The 20,435-nt window shown below is 37.9% G+C and overlaps 3 protein-coding genes across 12 annotated transcripts in view; 1 reads left to right on the top strand and 2 right to left on the bottom strand.

Moving 5' to 3' along the window:
* Window positions 1-2,752: 2,752 nt before the first annotated feature.
* LOC137974368 (cytoplasmic dynein 2 light intermediate chain 1-like) lies at window positions 2,753-16,305 on the bottom strand. The gene is made up of 17 exons (XM_068821314.1): window positions 16,154-16,305; window positions 15,173-15,240; window positions 14,050-14,120; window positions 13,768-13,802; window positions 13,430-13,502; window positions 12,989-13,077; window positions 11,316-11,394; window positions 9,811-9,863; window positions 9,232-9,286; window positions 8,704-8,772; window positions 7,526-7,603; window positions 6,901-6,980; window positions 6,188-6,258; window positions 6,044-6,089; window positions 5,235-5,286; window positions 3,515-3,607; window positions 2,753-3,345 (listed from the first exon to the last, which is right to left on the bottom strand). The coding sequence occupies exons 1-17, from the start codon at window positions 16,165-16,167 to the stop codon at window positions 3,262-3,264; spliced, it is 1,110 nt and encodes a 369-aa protein (XP_068677415.1). The 5' UTR covers window positions 16,168-16,305; the 3' UTR covers window positions 2,753-3,261.
* Window positions 16,257-18,626, top strand: LOC137974369 (RWD domain-containing protein 3-like). The gene is made up of 2 exons (XM_068821315.1): window positions 16,257-17,106; window positions 18,379-18,626. The coding sequence occupies exons 1-2, from the start codon at window positions 16,361-16,363 to the stop codon at window positions 18,491-18,493; spliced, it is 861 nt and encodes a 286-aa protein (XP_068677416.1). The 5' UTR covers window positions 16,257-16,360; the 3' UTR covers window positions 18,494-18,626.
* A 141-nt stretch (window positions 18,627-18,767) lies between these two features.
* The window catches only part of LOC137974366 (protein P54-like), a 37,430-nt gene continuing 35,762 nt past the window's right edge, over window positions 18,768-20,435 (bottom strand). For all 10 annotated transcript variants that reach the window (XM_068821312.1, XM_068821306.1, XM_068821304.1 and 7 more), the window contains 2 exons: window positions 20,381-20,435; window positions 18,768-19,981 (listed from right to left, as the gene is read on the bottom strand). The exon at window positions 20,381-20,435 is cut by the window's right edge and continues 179 nt beyond it. In XM_068821312.1, coding sequence (XP_068677413.1) covers window positions 19,902-19,981; window positions 20,381-20,435 — 135 coding nt within the window. In that variant the 3' untranslated portion in view covers window positions 18,768-19,901. The remainder of the gene's footprint in view (window positions 19,982-20,380) is intronic.

Genomic DNA, 20,435 nt, shown 5'->3' with positions numbered 1-20,435 from the left:
TACATGCGTCAAAGGTGATCTTTATGATACGTGTTACAATTTTTTCAGGTTCGGAGAAGTCCTTAGTTCATCATTTGAACGGAGTTCCAAGTGTTTTGTCCGTAGTACCTAAAGGTGTTTATGTCCATACGCTGGTGGTGATGACTCTGGTTGTACATATAATCAATTCGCCCCGTAAATTTACGTGATTTACTTCTAATCGCCGATTAATAGACTTGTTTGACGCAAGGAATAACACGCATTTCAGTGGAATGGCGTTCAGAAAATTTCTCACTACCCGCACTTTCCGCCGTCGTTCGCTTTCAGCTCCGCCAAAAATGTGTTGTTTAGGTACTCAGTGAACAGCGACTGCGTTGGTGACCAATTTCTCGTACAATATTGGATTGATCTAATGTTTTACCGACAAACAGTCACACCGTGACCTGTGAAAAACCGAAACAAATAAAGAAAAGATGATTTCAGATCGACCCAAAGGCCTCTGGGGGTGGGGAAGGAAAAAAAACCCTAGTTCACCCCCCCCCCCTGTGTAGGAGAACATGCGCCGTAGGGTTCTTGTACCTCAAAGATTTGGCTATTTGAGCCTTACGGCGCCTGTTCACTCCTCGTTCTAACATGAATGCCCCTTAGATACGCTTTTGATTGTTTCTTCACAAAAACCAATGAGAAGACACTTTGTTTCAGGTTTCTCCAGAGCTCTTCTCTCCCTCGGTCAAGAGAAAAGGTCTGGGGTCGAGATTGTATGAGATCGAGATTGTATGGATGGAGCCCATTGTATGGATGGATGGAGCCCATCACCCGGAGCGTGCAACTTACCTATTTTCGAGCAACGGCGTTTTCACAAGTAAGGTTATTTTTAGATTGAATTTCCCGCTAATGAGACTCCCAAAGGAGCCCGATAACCAATTACAAGAAATTAAGCTGACCTAGGGTCACCGAACCGGAATTGCCTTTGTTTTTTGACCTAATTCGCGGGAAGGGCTAGTCTAAAAATAAACCTACTTGTGAAAACGCCGTTTCACAGACGCTGTATGGAAGTTGCACGCTCCAGATGGGCTCCTGATAGGCCCCTGTATCTACACCGTTGTATGCGTCTCATTGGTAGTGTAGGCAAATTCCCTGAAAATCATCCGGAGAATCCCACTTTTTCTTCACATAAAAAGGTTACGAGCTATGTACCTTGAAAAACGTAATAATTCCCTGTTTTGTAAATATACTACCTTTCACTCTTAAATTTATCACATTGTGTTTGAAGTCTTCATCGTTTTTGCCTTCGGGATAATCCTCTGCTGTCTACGTAATTCAGTTGCAACCGAGTATCTATTCTAATCCAGCTTTAAAAGAGACTCGGTACCACTGGTGAAATGGGTCTTCGATTTGATATTTCAGGTCAGTGTAAATAGAAGTTCACGATGATTACGTTGTAAAGCATTCGAACCAAGATATTCGAAGGGCTTAGTCGACCCTTGGTTTGGGGGGAAAAATATCATATGATTATTTTAGTGAAGAAAAAGGAATTGGGTAAAGAGGCTATTTATTTTGCTTACCAATAAAACAAAGAGTCGACCCTGCCCGGGAAGGGACATGGTAGGCTTTTGTTGGAATGCAAAATATTGTACTGCCTGTATGAAGTTCTCCTCATCCTCAGCCGAGACGTAAAAGCGCGGTGCTGGTGATGGACCCACAAAATAAAATGGAGAGAGCGAAAAGAGCGCAAACACTGGACAGGGTTAAATTTCGACTCTAATTCCAGCGACGCCCTATGCGCCTTAGTAAAAGGTACACGAACGAGAACAACGGAATATACCACGCCCAGACAAAATGCTTAAAGGGTAACTAAGGACGGACCTCTCTAACGGAGTGCTGTACATTGACACGACAAAATACCCATACAATTTCGGCCAAACGTGGGTCAAAGACTCCATGTACAGTGTGGTGCGTACCGCAGCCGGAGGCGTGTATGCACATATGCTAAAAGGATATGACAAGAATGGATACTCCAAAATAAGGTGAGACACTTCGTGACACATATACAGATGTAACATTTGGTGACGTTCAGCGCTAACCCGCTTTGGCAAATAAACAACACTCTGTTTTTTTGGCAGAGAATAGCCGCTGGGTTAGCCACTGATCTTCAGTGATGGACCTCTTTAGCTGGTACGGTTTGTTTTCCCATTTCAGACCACGTTATGCTATGCGGGAGGAACGCAAGACGAAACGCTAATAACGTCTATGTGGGAAGCCACTGAGCTACCAAGCCCCATAGGTGTTTTGCCAGTTGTGAGTTCTTACGAACTAAATGAATAATCAGGGGAAGCAGGATGGGCTATTGACCCGTGGCCCATGAGGGCGAAGGGTCTAATGGTTTTAGTATCATCCAACTAGTCGGACAGAAAAGGCAATAATAAAGTTAGCAAATGCAAGTTGAAGAAATATTTATTTGGGAATAGAACGAAAGAAAGCGTCACGCTTTTCGCTAATCGAGGACTATTACTAATAGTCCTCCAATAGCGTAGCCAATTAAAATGCAGCATTTGCATTAGTCCACTAGTTGGGTGATACTAATGAAACATGAAATGTCGTACATTCTGAACTGCGGAAGCCTGAAATGACTTTTTTTCAGGCTTCCTCTGCAATTGCTTAAGTTGTTCTCTTCACTGCAATGATCATTCTCACTTAGGAGTCGTCACAATCTGCAGTAACAACCGATTGGACATGTTGGGGAAAGTTTTAAAATGAAACGCTTACAAAAGGAAATGTTACAGCCAGAATATTTATTGCAAAGCCTTGAAACAGAACACCGATTTAAGTCCTTTCCACAACTCACGGCACTGACGCGTTTGGATCAACATATGAAGAATATAATGGATTCTTCATTGCCAGCAGACCAAACTATAACATTGTTAGATTAGCGTGTAAATGATTGCTCAAAACAGCACGAGACTCTATCAGGAAGCAGGATGTTTAAAAGACTTACAACGCGACAAAACCCATGTTAGCGAAATTTAGAAGCAATAGAAAGTGGAAACCTGATTGAGTTGAACTATATTTTGAGATGCCTTTTAGAGTGTCAAAAGAAAAAAGAAACTTGTGCCATCAATCCGATGGTGTTAGGTCAGAAATTGACCTTAAACAATAAATCTAGAGGATTTTCTTTTACTCGGCTGATTTTAAGGAATAGGGCGAATAAAACAAGTCCTCGACGCAACTGTCATGTTGACTGCCTCAATTGAATTGTAGCCGTCATCACACATAAGCAACTCTTTACCGTGGACGCTTTTCCCCACCAGTGGCCCGAGATGCATCACGGACCTTCCGCATGGCAAGTTTCCGGTATCTCTCCAACTCCTGCAAAGGAAAAAACGAATATGCCGTTAGTTTATAAGCTTCGCAGAGCACATAAAGTTTTTTTTCTTTAACCCTCGCAAGGGCTAAAGGAAGTACTGCTCAGTAGCTTTCATTTGAATGGTCACACTTTAGGATTTCACCCACTCTTGAACTCAAAAGTAACAATTACCTCATCTTTTTGTTTTCTCATTGTGTCGACTGGTGGTTCAATATACTGCGGGTCTTTAGACGGATCTTCGCTGTTGTTTCTACCCTGCGATTTCTGTAAAAAGAATGTGTAAGCCCTTTTCAATTGACTTTCAGATACAGTAAAAACCCCCGTAAAAGAACCTAGAACTCTAGAGAACAGGTTCTTATATTTCAGGGTACTTTTTGACAAATCAGGCTGATTAGGGTCTTAATTTTTCACAGTTTGTCGTAACATAGTCATTCACAGAAATATTACACTACGTACTAGTAAATAATAGATAACAAGAACTACAACGGAGAATTACAATAGACGCAGACCGCGATTAAATGAGCCAATCACTGCGCATGCGGTCAGAGTTACGCACGGGAAAACGCAACAAAGCAGGTCACCAGTTGTTTATCGGGCCTCTAATTGGCTGAAAATATGCAAGAGATATTTTAAACAAATACAGGGGTTAGACACTGATCTCTAGTGTCAAGTGATTAGCCGACTCGAAATGGTTAGATTTCATAAATTGTTCTGGTGACACCATATTTAAACTTAGTAAAATTTAATAAGATCGTTTGGTACTTTATATACACAATCTTCAGTGTCTCATCTTCTTTTGGAGTATCCATTCTAGTCACAACTGTTTAAAGGGTGGAATGATTGTAGACATGCAAAACAGTCGTATTTTTTACGAACGCAAGTGACGCGGTAAATATTCGAACCAAACGTCTGGAGCGAGTGTAGAAACGGCGAGGGAGGTGTGTGAGGCTCGCGCGCTTCACACGCGAGGATCACGCTTACGGCGTTTCGCGCCTTCCGGAAAGGGAAGAAAACGACTGTTTGCAGTCTAGAATGATTGACTCTTTTCATACAGCGGCCATGTTGAGTCCCGAGGGACTAGAACCTTTTGTTTTTGCGCGGTAAAAACTCGTTTCCAAACACATGAACTCGAGGCTCGACCTACGGAAATCAACTGTTTCTGGCCAATATAGGTCCCCGCGTGATAAATGACGTTTTGAGCGTTCGCACTTCGTCAGAGCGAATTGGCCAATAGCAAACGTTCGAAACGCCAGCCATTGAATCTTTCCACGGTGGTGAATTGACTTCCTCGACCCATTTTATAAATTCAAATTTTCAAGAGATATTTTGGCCAATCAATATGCTTAGCCATTAAAAAGCAAAGCAATAGCGGAACTATACTTTTAATTCTAAATTGAAAACCACTTTATACCGACATAAGTGATTAAGCACGCAAGTGAAAGATGCTACGGTTCTAAGTTACTGGGCACCTGACTAATTTAGCTTCATACAGTTATTTTGGGTGCCCTGTTACCGACTTCTTCTGTTACATTCATAACATACAATAATAAAATACAATACATACTTAATTGACCGCTCCCCATAGGGGCTTTTCAGGGCCAATGAAACACAATCAAAGAAACAACAGAACACAACAACTACAACTGTTAAGAATCCCAACTGGCCGGAGGCAAACCAGTTGGCAATTTACAAGTGCAGCCGGGAAGTTGAACCAGGGACAACCAGGAACAAATTCAACGAGTGGTCAGAGCAGTTCTTGAACCCGGGATCTTCGGATCTCAAGGCAAGTGCCCTAACCACTGGGCCACACTGCCTTGTATTACTTCTGTCTAATCAAGGTACGAATAAATATTGTTGTTGTTGTGAGTTCAAACAGAAATTCTTAATTCACCTGAGGTGGAAAGAATGTTGCGTATGCAGCCTTCCACTGCTCATATGGCGGCCTGAAACAGAAGAACACAGTTAACAAACTTACAAGTCTTTCCCTTCTTGTTTCAGTGTTAAATATCTTAATAGCTCTTAACAACCTTTCCGCTTTTACGGTCTTACTAATAATCATAACAACTTTATTTAGTGTCAATGGATTTAGCACAAGAGCACTAATTGAGGAAACTAACGAAATCAACTCAAATCAAATATTGCATATTTTTTGCGGAGAGGGGAAAACCGGAGTACCTGGAGAAAAACATCTTGGAGCAGAGTAGAGAACCAGCAAACTCAACCCACATATGACGCCAAGTCAGAGTTTTCCTCTGTCCTTGTGTGGGCCCATTTCCATCCGTAGGGCTAACGCTCACATGGTTCATATGGGGTAGAAACTTAGCACTTCACATTACACTCTAATCAGTAGAGTCTGTTCAAATATAAGTGCTACACGGCCAACGTTTGCAAAAAAACGTAATCCTTCCTTATATCAAATATAACCTATTTATCCACTCGTCATTGACCAATCAGAAACGCTTAAGTGACCACTATGAGAGAGTTGACCATTCTTTCAAAAATTGGCCAAATGCAAACTGGGCGTGCGATTTACAGATTCTCTCTAACGACACTCGAAACGCCGATCACTGAATCTCTTTATGATGACTGGACGATTTTCTCTTCCCAGTGGGTCTGTTAGAAGTCAAGAGGATGCCGTACAACTCTTTAGAAGAATTAGTCTCTTCATATTCACATAACAAACATGAAGAATACACGAACCTGCTCTGCATCTTTCCCATGTCTTGATTGGCCACTGGTGGCGCTCCTGATTGAAAGAAAAAGTTTAATTAAACAAAAAACAACGAAATTAAATGAGAAACTAACAAAAATATTAAGTGAGAGAGAAACAAGAGCTCAGCTAACCTATTTGCTGAAACGAGTCCTGGCCAGCTGGCACAATTATGGGTTTATTATGATCAACAGACACCACTTTACTGAGAAAAACAAACAGATAACGCAATCAGCATTTTCAACTTCCAATTTCATTGGATCAAAAGCTTTGTTGTCGTAGTTTATGTGTATCCATCGTTTAACCCTCTAACCTCTAAAATTAAACCATATTTAAAACATATAAATATATTTAAAACATATAAATATATATTTTTATATTTCTTCGCCTGCAACCCTAAATGAAATCTTTACGGCCACATATCATGGTGTTTTGCCCAGAACACCATAAGTGAGACCAAAATCCGAAATTTACACCCCTAAGCGAGGCGATGAACATTCCTGCCCCTTTCGTATGCGACTCCTCCCCCCCTCCCCCTCCCGGGGAATGTCATGGCATAAAAAGTGGGTAGTACAAGATGGAGTAGCAACGTTTTATGCAGTATGGGCAGGTGCAAAGCAGGATTAATGATCCCTTTTGGATTAACCTACAAATCTGATGTAAATTAACTAGCAAACAATAGGGGTAACTTGAGGTCACAATATAAATTCTTCATGAATGTGGTTCCAATTTGTTACCTTCTTGTTTCACTGTATTTGAAATAATTTTCCTTCAAAATTTAAATGTATTTGTCTCTCTCCCAATTGGTCACAGTAATTTTAAATAAGAAAGAGACCCAGACACTTACTTTAGTGGGGTGTGGAACAAAAGAGACCCCACCAGACCTCTGGTGCGGTTTGTTAGGCCCTCTGCTTTAGTACTGAAGAACTTGAATGGAAAAAAAAAACTGGTTAAAAGCTTGGTGCCACTGACAATCTCATTGCTGTTCAAGTAGGTATTTAGAGTTCTCAGGACAGTTGTTGGTTCAATAAATAAAAAACATCACTGAAAATGTTATTTCACAGCTCTGGAAAAGACATCACCATTGAAAGATGCCATATCTCTGAACAGGGGTTTCAATAACTTTTGAAGTAGATGCCTGGGCTAATCAACGTAAGTGGTGGTCACTCTTGTCTTTTACAAGGGTTTGAGCGAAAATCATGGCAGAGTAGCCGGCGGTAGAAGAAAATTTCTGACAAACAGATGGCGGCATACTGCTGGTGATCGGCTTCCAATGAACCCCTGTTTGGGGAAATAAAATATGACTGGTGCATTTATTTTGTTCTCAGGGGTTATTAAGTTTATTGAATTGAAGGAAAAGGGATAGAAGTGAAGTTAAGCATCCACCCACAAACCAATGTCTTATTTTACTGGGGTGAGGATAAAGGTACACAAGAGAGTGTAAGTCTTATTACAGGGTCAACTGCACTCACCTGCAGATGTGCTCCATTACTGTGTGCTATGAACCGCAATGTTCTGCTAATCATCTTACGTTTTTCGGGATCAAAATCCTGCAAATATAGTAAAAAAGCATTTAATTATAGAGTGTCAAGTATTTATGAGTCAATGGGTCAATGAGTCATGAGTCAATGAGTCATTATGAGTCAGTGAGTTAGTGCAATTACCCTAACCCATAAAATGAAAGCTAAAATTTCAGAGAGTGCTTAGGTCTAATCACTGAAACAAGGGCTTAATCAACAAATTATTGCTATATTGACTGTGAGTCCATTGACTCATGACTCATGACTCATTGACTCATTGACTCATTTGACTCATAAAACATGCGTTCTCTTAATTATATATAATACTATTTATAAATTTGACTGAAGTCTCACTCCCAGGAGTCAATGGGTTAAACTTCAAAGGCTGTCACCAAATTTATAAATAATATAATTCTTCTTTACTATATTTGCAGGAATTTTAATCTGTTAAAACAGAGTTTACTGTCTAATGCCAGACAATTTTACTTGTCAACTGGGGATGTCCTAGGGCATTTGAGGTGTCAGTGGGTTTAAAGCTACCACACTTTTAAAACTTTTTGGGTGCTTCCCTATATAATGAAATACCATAAAAAAGGTAATACAGTGTTGGCAGTGATACCCCCCCCCCCCAACACTACACCCCAAATTCATCAACTAAGCCCAAGTGGGGTGGGTACAAGTGATGCTGAACTATGGTAATCAACCAAATTTTTTTGCCAAAGCAAATGTAATGAAAGCAGAGATGGGCCTTAAAGTGCAAAAAGAGGTGGCACCATTTCAAGTGATTCAAAAGTTTTATGATTTTTCATGACTATTCAAACGACCTTTTTACACTTTCAACAGCAGGACCTTCAATGCATCAATAATAATGCCTGCATTCCAGAATTGTGAAAAAATATCCCATTCACTGACCAGAACACAAGATGCTTTCTTTCTCATGGACAACAAGAGCCATTTACCATGACTTTCCATGGGTTCAGACAAAAATATTGCTTTCAACGATCAAGATTCTGCTCTGGTTTGGACTAGCATTAGGCCATTCTTAACAAATTAGCCAAGGAGTTGTTTTTCAAACAAATAATATTTGAACAATTTTTCCCAAACATTTCAGGGGTTACTGTCATCCTAACCTGATAGATGTCATATTTGCCTCCAATAATGGCGAGAGGAATAGGAAAAGGATCAATGGATGATTTATCCTGCAAGAAAATCAGAGCACATCTTTTACAAAGCACTACTTCCATAAAATGCTAAGTAGATTTAAATGATTTACTGGTAATAAGTCAAAGAGCAAGAATCTCATGGAGTGACATGATTCTGACGTAAAGAGGAAACTCTCTGTGATGCTTTAAGGTGTCCTACGTTCACTTTTGCTTATGTACCTGTACCAGCCTGTGCTTTTCACAGAAAAATAACCTATCATATGATATCTTCCAAATCATTCCAAATCAGGATGTAAAACAATTAGCTTTTTTAAACTGTAAGACTCATCAGGAGATGATGAGAAACTCTATTAATTTCTACGTTGCTCTTGCCAAAACCAACAAGCATAATCATTTATTAATAAATTTCAAAATAACATTAAATGGGTTTTATTTAACTCCCGATCCAGTCCAATTGCAGTTCAATATAATAATGAAAGCAGCCAAATTTCTTACAGGATGTTCTTCCCCAAATCTCGCCACAGCTTGCTTCTTGAGCTGTTGAACAGATCTGAAGAGTAAAATAAAATTAATGTAAAACTTAGATATGTAAGTACACGCTGTACAAGTATGTGATTTGTAAATATGCACAATGTGGTAACACCTTAGCACTTTATACAACGAAGCTTGCTTGAACATACATGCCTAAGATTCTGTGGAACAATAACTTGAAGACAGTTTAAGCTACCTATAATGTAACACATAGTATGTTTCTGGAACAGTAAAACAAAGGAGTAAGGTTGGCGAAATGGTGAGATGAACTCAACTTTTGTCAAACAGTAAGTCCTACTGGTAGGTTTTATTCTCACATTCACTTTCACTTGTGGGTTGAATTTGTTGGTTCTCTACTCTGCTCTGAGAGGTTTTTCTCTAGATACTCCAGTTTACCAGTCACTTAAAAATACACAATTTAATTTGACCTCCTTCAAGTTGATTTACAGTCTCCACTTGTGGTCTATTAACCTTGGGATTTATTAATAATGTTATTATCAGTGACAATGATTATTGAAATATTTATCAGATAAATATTATTACCCTGGGTGTTTCTTTTCTAAATCCTCCAGTGCTTTGCCGATTTTGGATTTCACCTAATTCAATCAAGCATTCAAACAAATGTTATTGATCAATCGTAAAGAAGGGGAAATAAGGTTCTAGTACTGTCTTGCCAGGACGCAGGAAAAGGTTTGTTTGCCACTTTATTCAAAGATTTTGTCTACAGGAAACTAGTTGCTTGATGACCAGCAAAAGCATAACTGAAAATTCAGAGTTCTTGACAGGATTCAAAACTATGACCTCCCTAAAAAAGGCAGGATGCTCTACCCATTGAGCAACTAGAACTGGAGTTGGATCCTTTGGCCCATCAACAAAACAACTACTTTCCCACCCTTCCCACTGGCTCATTATGCCTTAAACATTAAAAGTTGCATAAGATCTTGTCTACATTATCCAGCCGATAATATTTGTTAGGAAACTGTGGTGCTGCATCGGTGGGGAAGTAGTATACAAAAATTTGGTTTTATCAACGGAGTTGATAAATGTAAATTGGCCACTGTACAGAGATTTTAAAAGCTGACGTTTCGAGCGTTAGCCCTTCGTCAGAGCGAATCAAAAAAAAGGACAACTTTTTTTCGCTCTGACGAAGGGCTCTGACGAAGGGCTAACGCTCGAAACGTCAGCTTTTAGAATCTCTGTACGGTGGCCAATTTACATTATCAACTTTGTTGATAAAACCAAATTTTTGAATAATATTTGTTGCTCATTTCAGTCTATGATCGATGTGCAGATACAGTTTTTAGTGTAAAACACTTGAAAATTTTTGACTAACTTATTACTCAGAAATGTTGAGCCAATCTAAATTGCAGTCCTGGAAGGTGGGGGGTGGGGGGGGACTTGCATGTCCTGGAAGGTGGAGGGTGGAGGGGGGGACTTGCATATGAAAGGGATCGATGCTCTTCATCTCTCTTTTTGGTTGTGAATTTCAAATTTTGGTCTGACTTAGGGTGTTCCAGGGAAAATGCCATCATATGCAGCCATAAAGATCTTGTTTAGGGTTGCATGTGAGGAAATATTACCCTTTTATGCCTGAACTGGCCAAAACCAGCCAGACTTAGTATTTTACTCTGTCTTACGCCAGACGATTTTACTTGTCAATGGGTTGAACATGGTCTCTTTTAGGGGTCAAAAAAAGCATGGGCCATGTCCACCCATGCCCACGTTCACCCAGGATTGCAGTTTCAAAACTACAAAAATCTTTCATTTTTTGTGTACTGTGGAAATTTAATTCAAGAAGAAACCCCCATGCATGGTGACTATGTAATATTAAAGGAAGACCTGACAGAATAACAGAGTGATATTCTTGAGCCAATAATTTATTACTGCAAAATGAGCATGGAAAAGATGCAAAAAAAAAAAAAAAAAAAAAAAAAATTATATAAATTTCTTCTGCCCCTTTTTGTGAGATTTAAACACACCAGGTTTTTAAAACTCTTAGCCTAACAAACAAAGCAATATTTATTCAGCATTCAAGATCAACATCATACTTGAGATAGAAGTGTTTCCATGGTGTAAATCAGTTCATTTGGAAGAGACAAATCCAACACAATAGCAATAGCCATGTTCCTGAAAACAACATTAATTAATTGATAAAAAGAAGGTGCTTTATAATTTTTTCACCATAATGTCCTAACTCCGATATCAGGGAGTACGTCACTTTAAAGGGCAACTGAAGGCAAAAAAATAAGCATTTTCATTTACCCTTTAGACCATGCACATTAAAAAATGTTTTTATTCCAATTCTGGGCCATCAGCATTGCGGCTCAGAAATTATGGAGGAGTCAGCCATCATTTTTGCAGCTTAATTACCCGGTATTAAAGACGTATGATAATTACGGGGAAGACATGTGAGAGCGCCTCATATAGAAGTAGTGTTTTGACTGATGTTTGTCATGAATATTGAGTCCACAAAGAAACAGTAAAACATCAAAGAAAATATCTAAAGCAGCACCTTGTTTCTCATGATTACAAAATCTCTGTTCCCCATACCATATGTGACAGCAAACTGCTGATTTAGTTTTTGAGTTTGCACTGAAAAGGCTGAATAGAGGGAAAAGCCCAACTTCGAACATAATTTTCTTGCAAAAGGCAGGAAACGGGAAGAAATTAACTCCACAAAAAATGTCAGAAAAATTGCTGCCTATGAAAAAACCACTTCAAAAAATAACTTTGCCCTGTATTGAATATTTGCATTTTTTTAAAATTCCATCTAATTTGACTTGTTCATGTTGTACAGTAGAGGTCAAGTATCTTGATAGAATTGAAAGAAACAGTTACAGGGATAGAGAAAGAAATCAATTCACTACATTAATAGAGTTGTGTGCTCAAGTGGTTGTCTACCTTAAATTTGGTTATTACATGTTGCTGTTCTACAGAGTTCAGCAAAGAAATGTACAGAAATTTGCAGCACAACCATTTTTCCTCTTTAAACAAATAAGATTATTCCCTGCTAGCAGAGGTCTCTCACGGCGGGGCAAAAATGAGAAATTTTTGCCCCGCCGTGAGAGACCTCTGCTAGCAGGGAAATAAGATTACTGTCTTATGGCTTTGTTCTTGCCATTGCCATAGCTATTGTTGTTTCTTTAAACTTCATATTATTACCAATGGTCCAGTATGTGTATTTCCCATAATGGCCACCTTAGTACTATAAATATAGTTGACAATAATTCCATCTACCACTTAGATGCAGCTGGTTAGTTTTTCATAGACAGGAGAGAAAGGACAGCAGTCACAGCTAATTTTTTTGTCTGGCCAGGGAATCGAAATCATGCAATTCCACAACAGACAGCCATCCAACTAGGTCATGATGCCTTTCATACTCTCATTCTTGTGCAAAGCTTGGACAAGTCACTGCTGGAACCCAGCACCATTAATTATTGCTTGGATTTGAAAATCGTAAAAGGAAACTCAAGAGGAATTGACCCATATGAAAGGAAGCCCCTGAAATACTAAGTGAATTTCAACAACAAAAACAACTGACAGTGTACAACAACATTTATTTGTACTAACTGTACAATTAACAAACTTGTGGCAGTAAATTGCAATGTAAGTGGTCAACTAAAATAACTCTAAAGTTGAGCTACTTGGGTCATCAACATTGAATTGTTAATATTAATTTACATATAAAAGTCAGAGAGGCTCTAGGTTATAAATTGTTTACCTGACAGTAGCAGATGTTATGGGAATCTCAATCAGTTTAGATAAGAATGTCCCTCCTCCAAGTTCCCAAATGTGACCTATGTCTTTTCCCTGGTAAAATTTTAAAAGCATGCATTGTTCATATCATCGTAATATCCGTCATGGTGTTGCAATCTAGCTGTTTTCATCCCCTCCCTCTCCGAGTCAGTCCATCCATCCATACATAAAATTTAATGTTGCATACATCATGTATGTTGCCAATACCAATGCTGCTGTACATCACAACCTAGATTACTAAGATCATCAATGTCTCATCATTGTCATCACAATTATTTTAATGTTATCATCAACAATTATCAACTTATCTTAAACTGCCCAAGAGCAACTTTGTTCTAAACTTTGTAGCCTGATAACTAGGATTCTCTTTCCTTATTCCTGATAATTATTGTTATAAGAGACTTACAATGTTATGACCAGTTTTAGTCCTTCTACCAAATGTGTAATCCAGTGCTGTGGTAGGCTTCGGGGCTTCATCCCTGCGGAAATCAAAAAGCCATGATTGTATTTTATTACATAATGTACACACAACATTTTAAAACTTTCAACTTGCATTACATGTACCTTCAGCCAGTGATATGAGTCTCAAAGATTATTTTGAGTGGAGGTTTATGAAAGAAGTAAGATGGCCTTTAAGTGACCGCCAATGCAAATAGTGCAGCAAAGAGGCCAGCCAACTTAAGTTGGTGTCAATTAATTTTTTCGGAAGCTGGACAAATTGTTCACATTCCGTCACCCACTTACCGATCAAGAAAGCGTAGAATGATTGAGGTTTTCCCCTGGAAAAGAAAAAAGTGTATGATAGATTGAAAATTTCTAAAAGAGTAAATTATGTAAAAATTATTATAAAATTAATATCAAGTAATTATATAGTCAGGAAAGTGAATCCTGGAATTCATTATCCAACAAGCTAAGAATTAATGCCTGTCACTAGTAAACACAATATTCACTTTGATATTCCTCCAACTAACCTTTAATTCATATTCATTATTACTGTATTTAATAAAATTTACTCATTTAACTTACAGAGTTTTTACTGCCAAGGAAAAATATGCTGGATTCATCACTGTTGGGAAGTTGTGAATCTTCTATCTGGTCTAAAAAAGTAATCAGAAAATTTCACTTTTATTTTAGTTTATTTTTTCAAGTTTCAATCTGTTGCCTATCCTATCAAAGACCTAGCCCCTTTCATTTATGTTCTTATGCCTTTATATCCAACCCATCTGCAATATTTATTTATACCATGTCTTTTTCTTCATTTCTTCAAAAAAACATATTTTCATTATGAGCTCATTTCTTTAAATGCCCATACATGATCCTCTTACTGATGCCTTCTTTTACGTTCACAACCCTGACCTTAACTCATCTCTGAATCTTGCTGTTTTTCCTGTCTTTGACTTCCTATTCTTCCTTTCTAGAAGTCTGAGGAGAGTGGCAGCCATGATGCTCCGTTCAGTCCCTCAGTATATCCCCCAAAAGTTTCAATAGCTCTGCAATTATTATGATTCGACTTCCCCCTTCTCTTTGAAAGCTTATACCTTCCTGGGGGAGGGGGGGGGGTTTGCATATGAAGGGGTGGGGGTGCTTGTCGGAAATTTTGAGTTAAACCCTTAAAGGAGACCAATCTGAGCGTGGCCCAGGCTTTTTTTACACCCAAAATTTAAAGAGACCATATTTAAAAAGTATTAATTAAAACATATTTTGTAAAATTTCCCACGCTAATAGAGCGGTTTTCAATTGAGTGTCGAAAGTAATTGGTGAACTGCTTTGGTTTTGCATTACTTCACTCAGTGATTGGTTCAAAGTTCTTGCGCCATTTTTTCAACCCATCAGAAATGAAACCAAAACCAATCATGGCTCGCGTGTGCACATTTTCCCGCGCTTTGCGTCGGCTACATGCAATTACTTCGAGTTTTGATTTATTTACTGGATTGTCTCCGTCCTTTTTGATTGGCCAAAGTAATTACTTTGGTTTTGGTTTTACAACACTCACTCTAAAGCACCAGCTTAAACAAAAATTTTATTCATGAATTTAACCCATTGTTTCCTGGTAAATTATAAGCCAGAACAGATTTTACTCATGAAGTGGGGTGTTCTAGCGTGTCTGAGGACTCAATGGGTTAAATTACTTAACTTTTCATATTTATACCTTGGTTGGAATAAGTTTCCATACTATCTCGTTCTTCAACCGCCAAGTCCCAGATAGTCTTTTCCGACCTGGTCGAGAGGGAATTATCATAAATTTAAGACAGCTCACAGAAATTAAAATTATGAGTGGCATGTTCAATGATCACTCGACTAACACAATCAATGCAATTGACGGAAATCATCAAAGTGGTCTTACACTTACGCTTAAAATAATTAAGTTATTCGCACATTTTGATTATGAAAAATTCAGTCGTATTAAGGAGGCTCCCTAGAGTTTTAGGACCACACACAAAGCTGGGCACTAGTATAGCATGTAAAGCCTGAATCGCATGTGTTTTTCTCATTTTTGTGACGTCAACATGACCAAATCTATAAAATTAACGGCTAATTTTCCTGCGTTTCCTTTGGTAAATTTTTTATAAAATTGGCTCTGTTCTAACCACATACATTTCCTATCAAATATGCTATATTTGTTAAAATCTGTCAGAGCTAATCAAATATATTTACAAAAATGACAAATTATAGAATATTGGCAAAACTGTCTGAACAATCTTGACTTTTAACCACTTTAAAATGTTTGGCAAAACCATAAAATTATGTGGCAAAAAATAAAAAAAAATTCACCGAAGGAAAGTATAAATATTAAGGAATTTAGGCCAAAAGTTGGAACATATCTGCCGGTCATTAAATATGATGTTGCCATGGTAACTGTCATAATCCAAAAATTGCAACCGAAAAAATAAGCCTCACTATATGGGTACCTATACTGGTAAATCTCTACAACGAAAACTTTCAGAGAAATTAACTAGGCTTCCTTTTGGAACTCGAGCTCTGTAGTAAGGATATTAGCAAATACTCTAGGGACCCTCCTAACCTTCGATCTCCCAGCAAATTCGTTGCCAGAGCAACATAAACGCCATTTTGACAAGTTCATTTTCTTTCCATATCTAGTGCGTTAAAATTATTAAATATTACTCATTACCTCTTATCACTCATTACGGCAGCAAGAGCGAAATCAAACGGCTACATACATTCCGTTCTCTTTTTCTTTTAGGAAAGACAGGATGGGAAAGAGCTTCGCCAGCCCAGCTTGTTGTGAGCCTGTGGTATGTTTGTTGTTCATCAGCGGTTTTCCTATTTAGTTCCCAGTTTTTCGGAGCGTAATGGGGCCGCCTGACGGAATTCATTCATGGCTCGTTCTGAAGTTGTAGAGGAAATTTCTGCTTTAAGATCCATCTTCTGTAATCCAGGAGAATTTGATTTGCTGACTCCCTCTTCATTAGAAACCCTTGAACAATATCATGGAGACATTTCTTTTAAGCTTGTTGTCCAATGCTCCGCAAACGAAGACTCCAAACCATCTCTGAAATCTTCGGAGAGTGCTGAAGGAAGCTTCAATCAATTTAATGTGGAAATGTCAGTTACTCTTCCGCCAAGCTATCCAAGGCTTGTACCCGAAATATCATTATCATGCACAGAATTAACAAAGAAAAATGTTTCTCTGTTGCGAGACAGACTTGTTGCATACGCAACAAAATTCTGCACATCAACTTCGGAACCAATAATAATGGACTTGACGTTGTGGATTCAAGAAAATGCTGGACTGTATTGGGAAAAACCTGCGCTTACTAGACCAAGAAATGCTATCACTGCATATAAAAAAATCATTCTACTCAAGTTGGATCACATGAGGAATAAAACCCGCTATGTCAAATTTATAAGCAGCTGGGCAAAGGAGCTTGAACTCCATGGACGGATCTTTTTTCTTGGACATTTCATTTTTATTCTGATGACAGGAGAGTCTGAGAATGTTAAGGAATATTTGCACAGACATAAAACTTGTAATGTTGATGTTGATTCATCAGGGAGGCCATGCAAAGAAAGAATGATGAATGTTCTTTTTCAACAAGAAGCTTTAAGCAACAAATCCCAAAGGTGATGATTGTTTTATTGCTTAAGAAGTCAAATAAAGATGAATTGATACCACGTGGGTAAAGTTACGGAAGATATCACAACAAAGTAAACAAAAAGACACTTAGAAAATGACAAGAGTTACACAAACAAACGTTTTTACATGAGAGAAAAATGCTCTAAAAATGATTTGAGATATTATAGATTACTGTGAAAGAAAATCCATATACCCCTACTTTGAAAGATCGATGTCGCACACATCAACATTCATCTCCTCATTCTTAAGGTGAAACTTCAGAAAATTTGAGGTTCAACCAAAGAGATCTTTATTGTAAAATTTCCATGTACATGATTTGAATAAAATAATTCTCCACGAGGAGTATCCCTGGTGAAAGTATTTTAGAGCTTTTTAAAGATCCTCAAAAGATGTTCAAATATCTTCATTGAAATCTTGTATGCATCCTCTAAAATCCTTTTGCCTTGGAATTTACTAAATCAATTTTTCAGGCAAAGATCTTTAAAAGCACCAGAACCTTAGGGAACTTTTTACATGTAGATCCATAACATTCTTTGCAAAATCCGTAACCTTCACGTATTCATAACTCCTAGGAGTGAGAATTAATAGATGTTACTCTGTCTAACGCAAGACAATTTTACTTGTCAATGGGGGGTAGTTCAGTCAATGGGTTAAAGATAAAGTTGTTAATTTAGGCAAGAGAAGATCGTTGAAAGATCCTTTGAGGACTTTCATTAATTTTTCATCACGTGTGTATTGTGCCCCCTTGCCCTTTTGGTTGAAGTTTTTTAAAAACCCTATCATGAAATCATAGATCCCTTAAGGATTATCCTAAAAATGCAAAGGCTCTCCATAGCCAGCTATAGGCCACTTCGGAAAGTACCATAATACTCTTTGTTTGTCCCGCCAAATTTTGCAAAAGCATTGTTTTTGTTTTCTCTTGGGGCCATTGTAAGTCCCAAGAGAAGCTGGAAACAATGCTCAATGCAAAATTTGCAGGGACAAACAAAGAGTATTATGGTATTTTCCAAAGTGGCCTATTTACTTCTGTTTCATCAACATAAAACTGTTTGAAGAAGTAAAAACTAATTTCTACAATTCTTGCAACTGCTCATTAAAAGATCATTTCTTAGCAGAGAACATTTTTATTTATTTCATGACTCAATAAAGTGAAGGATATGCAAGGACCAGTTTTATTTCAAATTAATTTTTCTCATAGGTAACACTCACCACCTAGGTTTTATGTACATTATTGGATAATTTTGTCTTTTTTTTTTCAGGATTGGTGACTTTCAGGAAGTGGAATGTAAATCTCTGTTGGATTTCAAAGAGAAGTTTACTGAAATAAATCTTGCTTACCTCTTTGAAGAGCATATTGAACCATTAGTGACCTAACAGAGCCAATTAAAAAGAAAGGTCATCTATCCTTGGTCACTGTGTATGGCTTTATCACTGCATGACTCCTTTTTGACGTTAAAAATAATGTTTTTCCCTTACTTTTTGGTGATTGTGCTTTGTGCTTGAGGCTTAGATAGTCGTTAGCAACCCTCTGGAATGGGATGCAAGGCACTCACCCAAAATTCGAGAACAATGTGGGCCACATTGTTGTGAAAGAGTGGGTGATACCCTCAGAGATAGTAGTCTAAAGCAAGCAAAAGAAACACAAACATTCGGACCATGAAATTTAATGACATTAAAAAGCTATTAAAATAAATAATATTATTTATATTATAAAAATGATGGTACAAATATGTCATATTAAAATACAAAATATTTAGAAAGAAAATGTTAGATAGCAAGGCAAACACAAGCCTCAAAAACATTAATCTGCCATCCTTTTTACATGTTGTGCAAATACCAAGCAATCTTTGCATTGAGCCCTATCTAACTTTATCTATGATTTAAGTATTCACATCTAGGATCGAAACAGCTGTGATAGAGTATCACAAATGACCACACACTAAAAATGTCAATAATTGAAAGGACAGTAATGGTAGAAATTCTTCTGAAAAACAGACACCTCTTGTCTTTATGATGCATTTTTGGCTGTGCCACAGCTAGCTTTCTCTCATTCGCAATACAGATTAAAATTTTCCTTTAGCATTTACCAAATGCTGCAAGTAGCAGACACCACAGAGCAGAGGTTCCCACCTTGAAAAGGGCACAATGTCAAACTATTGGGAGATGGCTCCATTGTCAGATCCTCAGTGCACATTGACATCACCTTATGCATGTTAACGTTCCCAAATTGTGGCCAAATTATGCACATTAAAAAGTGCTTGATCTATGCAGTGAATGATCGCAAATCATGTCAGCACTCTATTATTTGGCATAAAACAGCCAACAGTCGACTCCATAATAAGAAATTCCATAAAATGTACGTAGTCCTTGATTTTGCAAAGTGACCAAAAAAATGGTCCTCAATCAAAACTGTAATTTAGTTGAATCAAATTATTAATTGACAGTAGATTAATCACCGTAATAAGATTAGAAAGCTGTTGTTTCAAGCATTAGACCTTGTTTCATGACCTGCAATGACGAAGAGCTAATGTTTGAAACTTCAGCTTTCGAATAATTTGAAAGCTGAAAACTTTTATCAACCCATTTCATACAATAAAAAATTACAGCCAACTGAGCTAGCTCATGATGATGGAATTTTCATGCTTCACTCACTCACTGACCCACCACCACTGACAGTTCCCTGTAGGAATTATAAATTTTACTTTCAATTTGGAAACTAACTTTGTTAGGTACCCTATTACGTGTACCAGTATATTCAAATTTTGTCAATTAAGCCCTTCACTTATTTTAAAAGATCATCAGAGTTCAGTGAACTAAGAGATGAGCTTGAGATATTTTTAATTCCATTCCTTGAAGAGATTCCTGCAACAACAAAGGTAATCATAAAATCACTTTCTTAATTAATGTTGGTAGTTCCATCAGAACTCAGCAGAAGGTAGCCAATTGCACTGACCAATAATATTAATCATTGCAGTTTATCCTTTCATCTTCCCCTTGGAGGAAAGGGTAATATGTTGGGCACTTATGGCTCATATTAATATTTTTGTTGACTCCTCACTCTCGTCACTGCAGCTGAGCTGTGAAGCCACTCAATTGGGGGGTGTTTGCCATATTGCCACTCAGGAGTTTATAAGAGACAATTTATTCCTTAAATTGTCCATTTAAGTAAGAGAGTCAATTCTCCCTTTTAGTATGACTATAACCTGCACTTCTTATACCTACATTTAATTAGCTTACAGGTATACTCAAAGCAGAAAATACCTCTAAGAGATCTATCCAGGTGAACAGAAGTCAAATCTGTGTCACTTGGACTGCT

This window comes from Montipora foliosa, chromosome 10 (genome assembly GCF_036669935.1).
Source record: "Montipora foliosa isolate CH-2021 chromosome 10, ASM3666993v2, whole genome shotgun sequence".
Taxonomy (NCBI): Eukaryota; Metazoa; Cnidaria; class Anthozoa; order Scleractinia; family Acroporidae; genus Montipora; species Montipora foliosa.
This window is presented reverse-complemented; position numbering and strand designations above follow the sequence as displayed.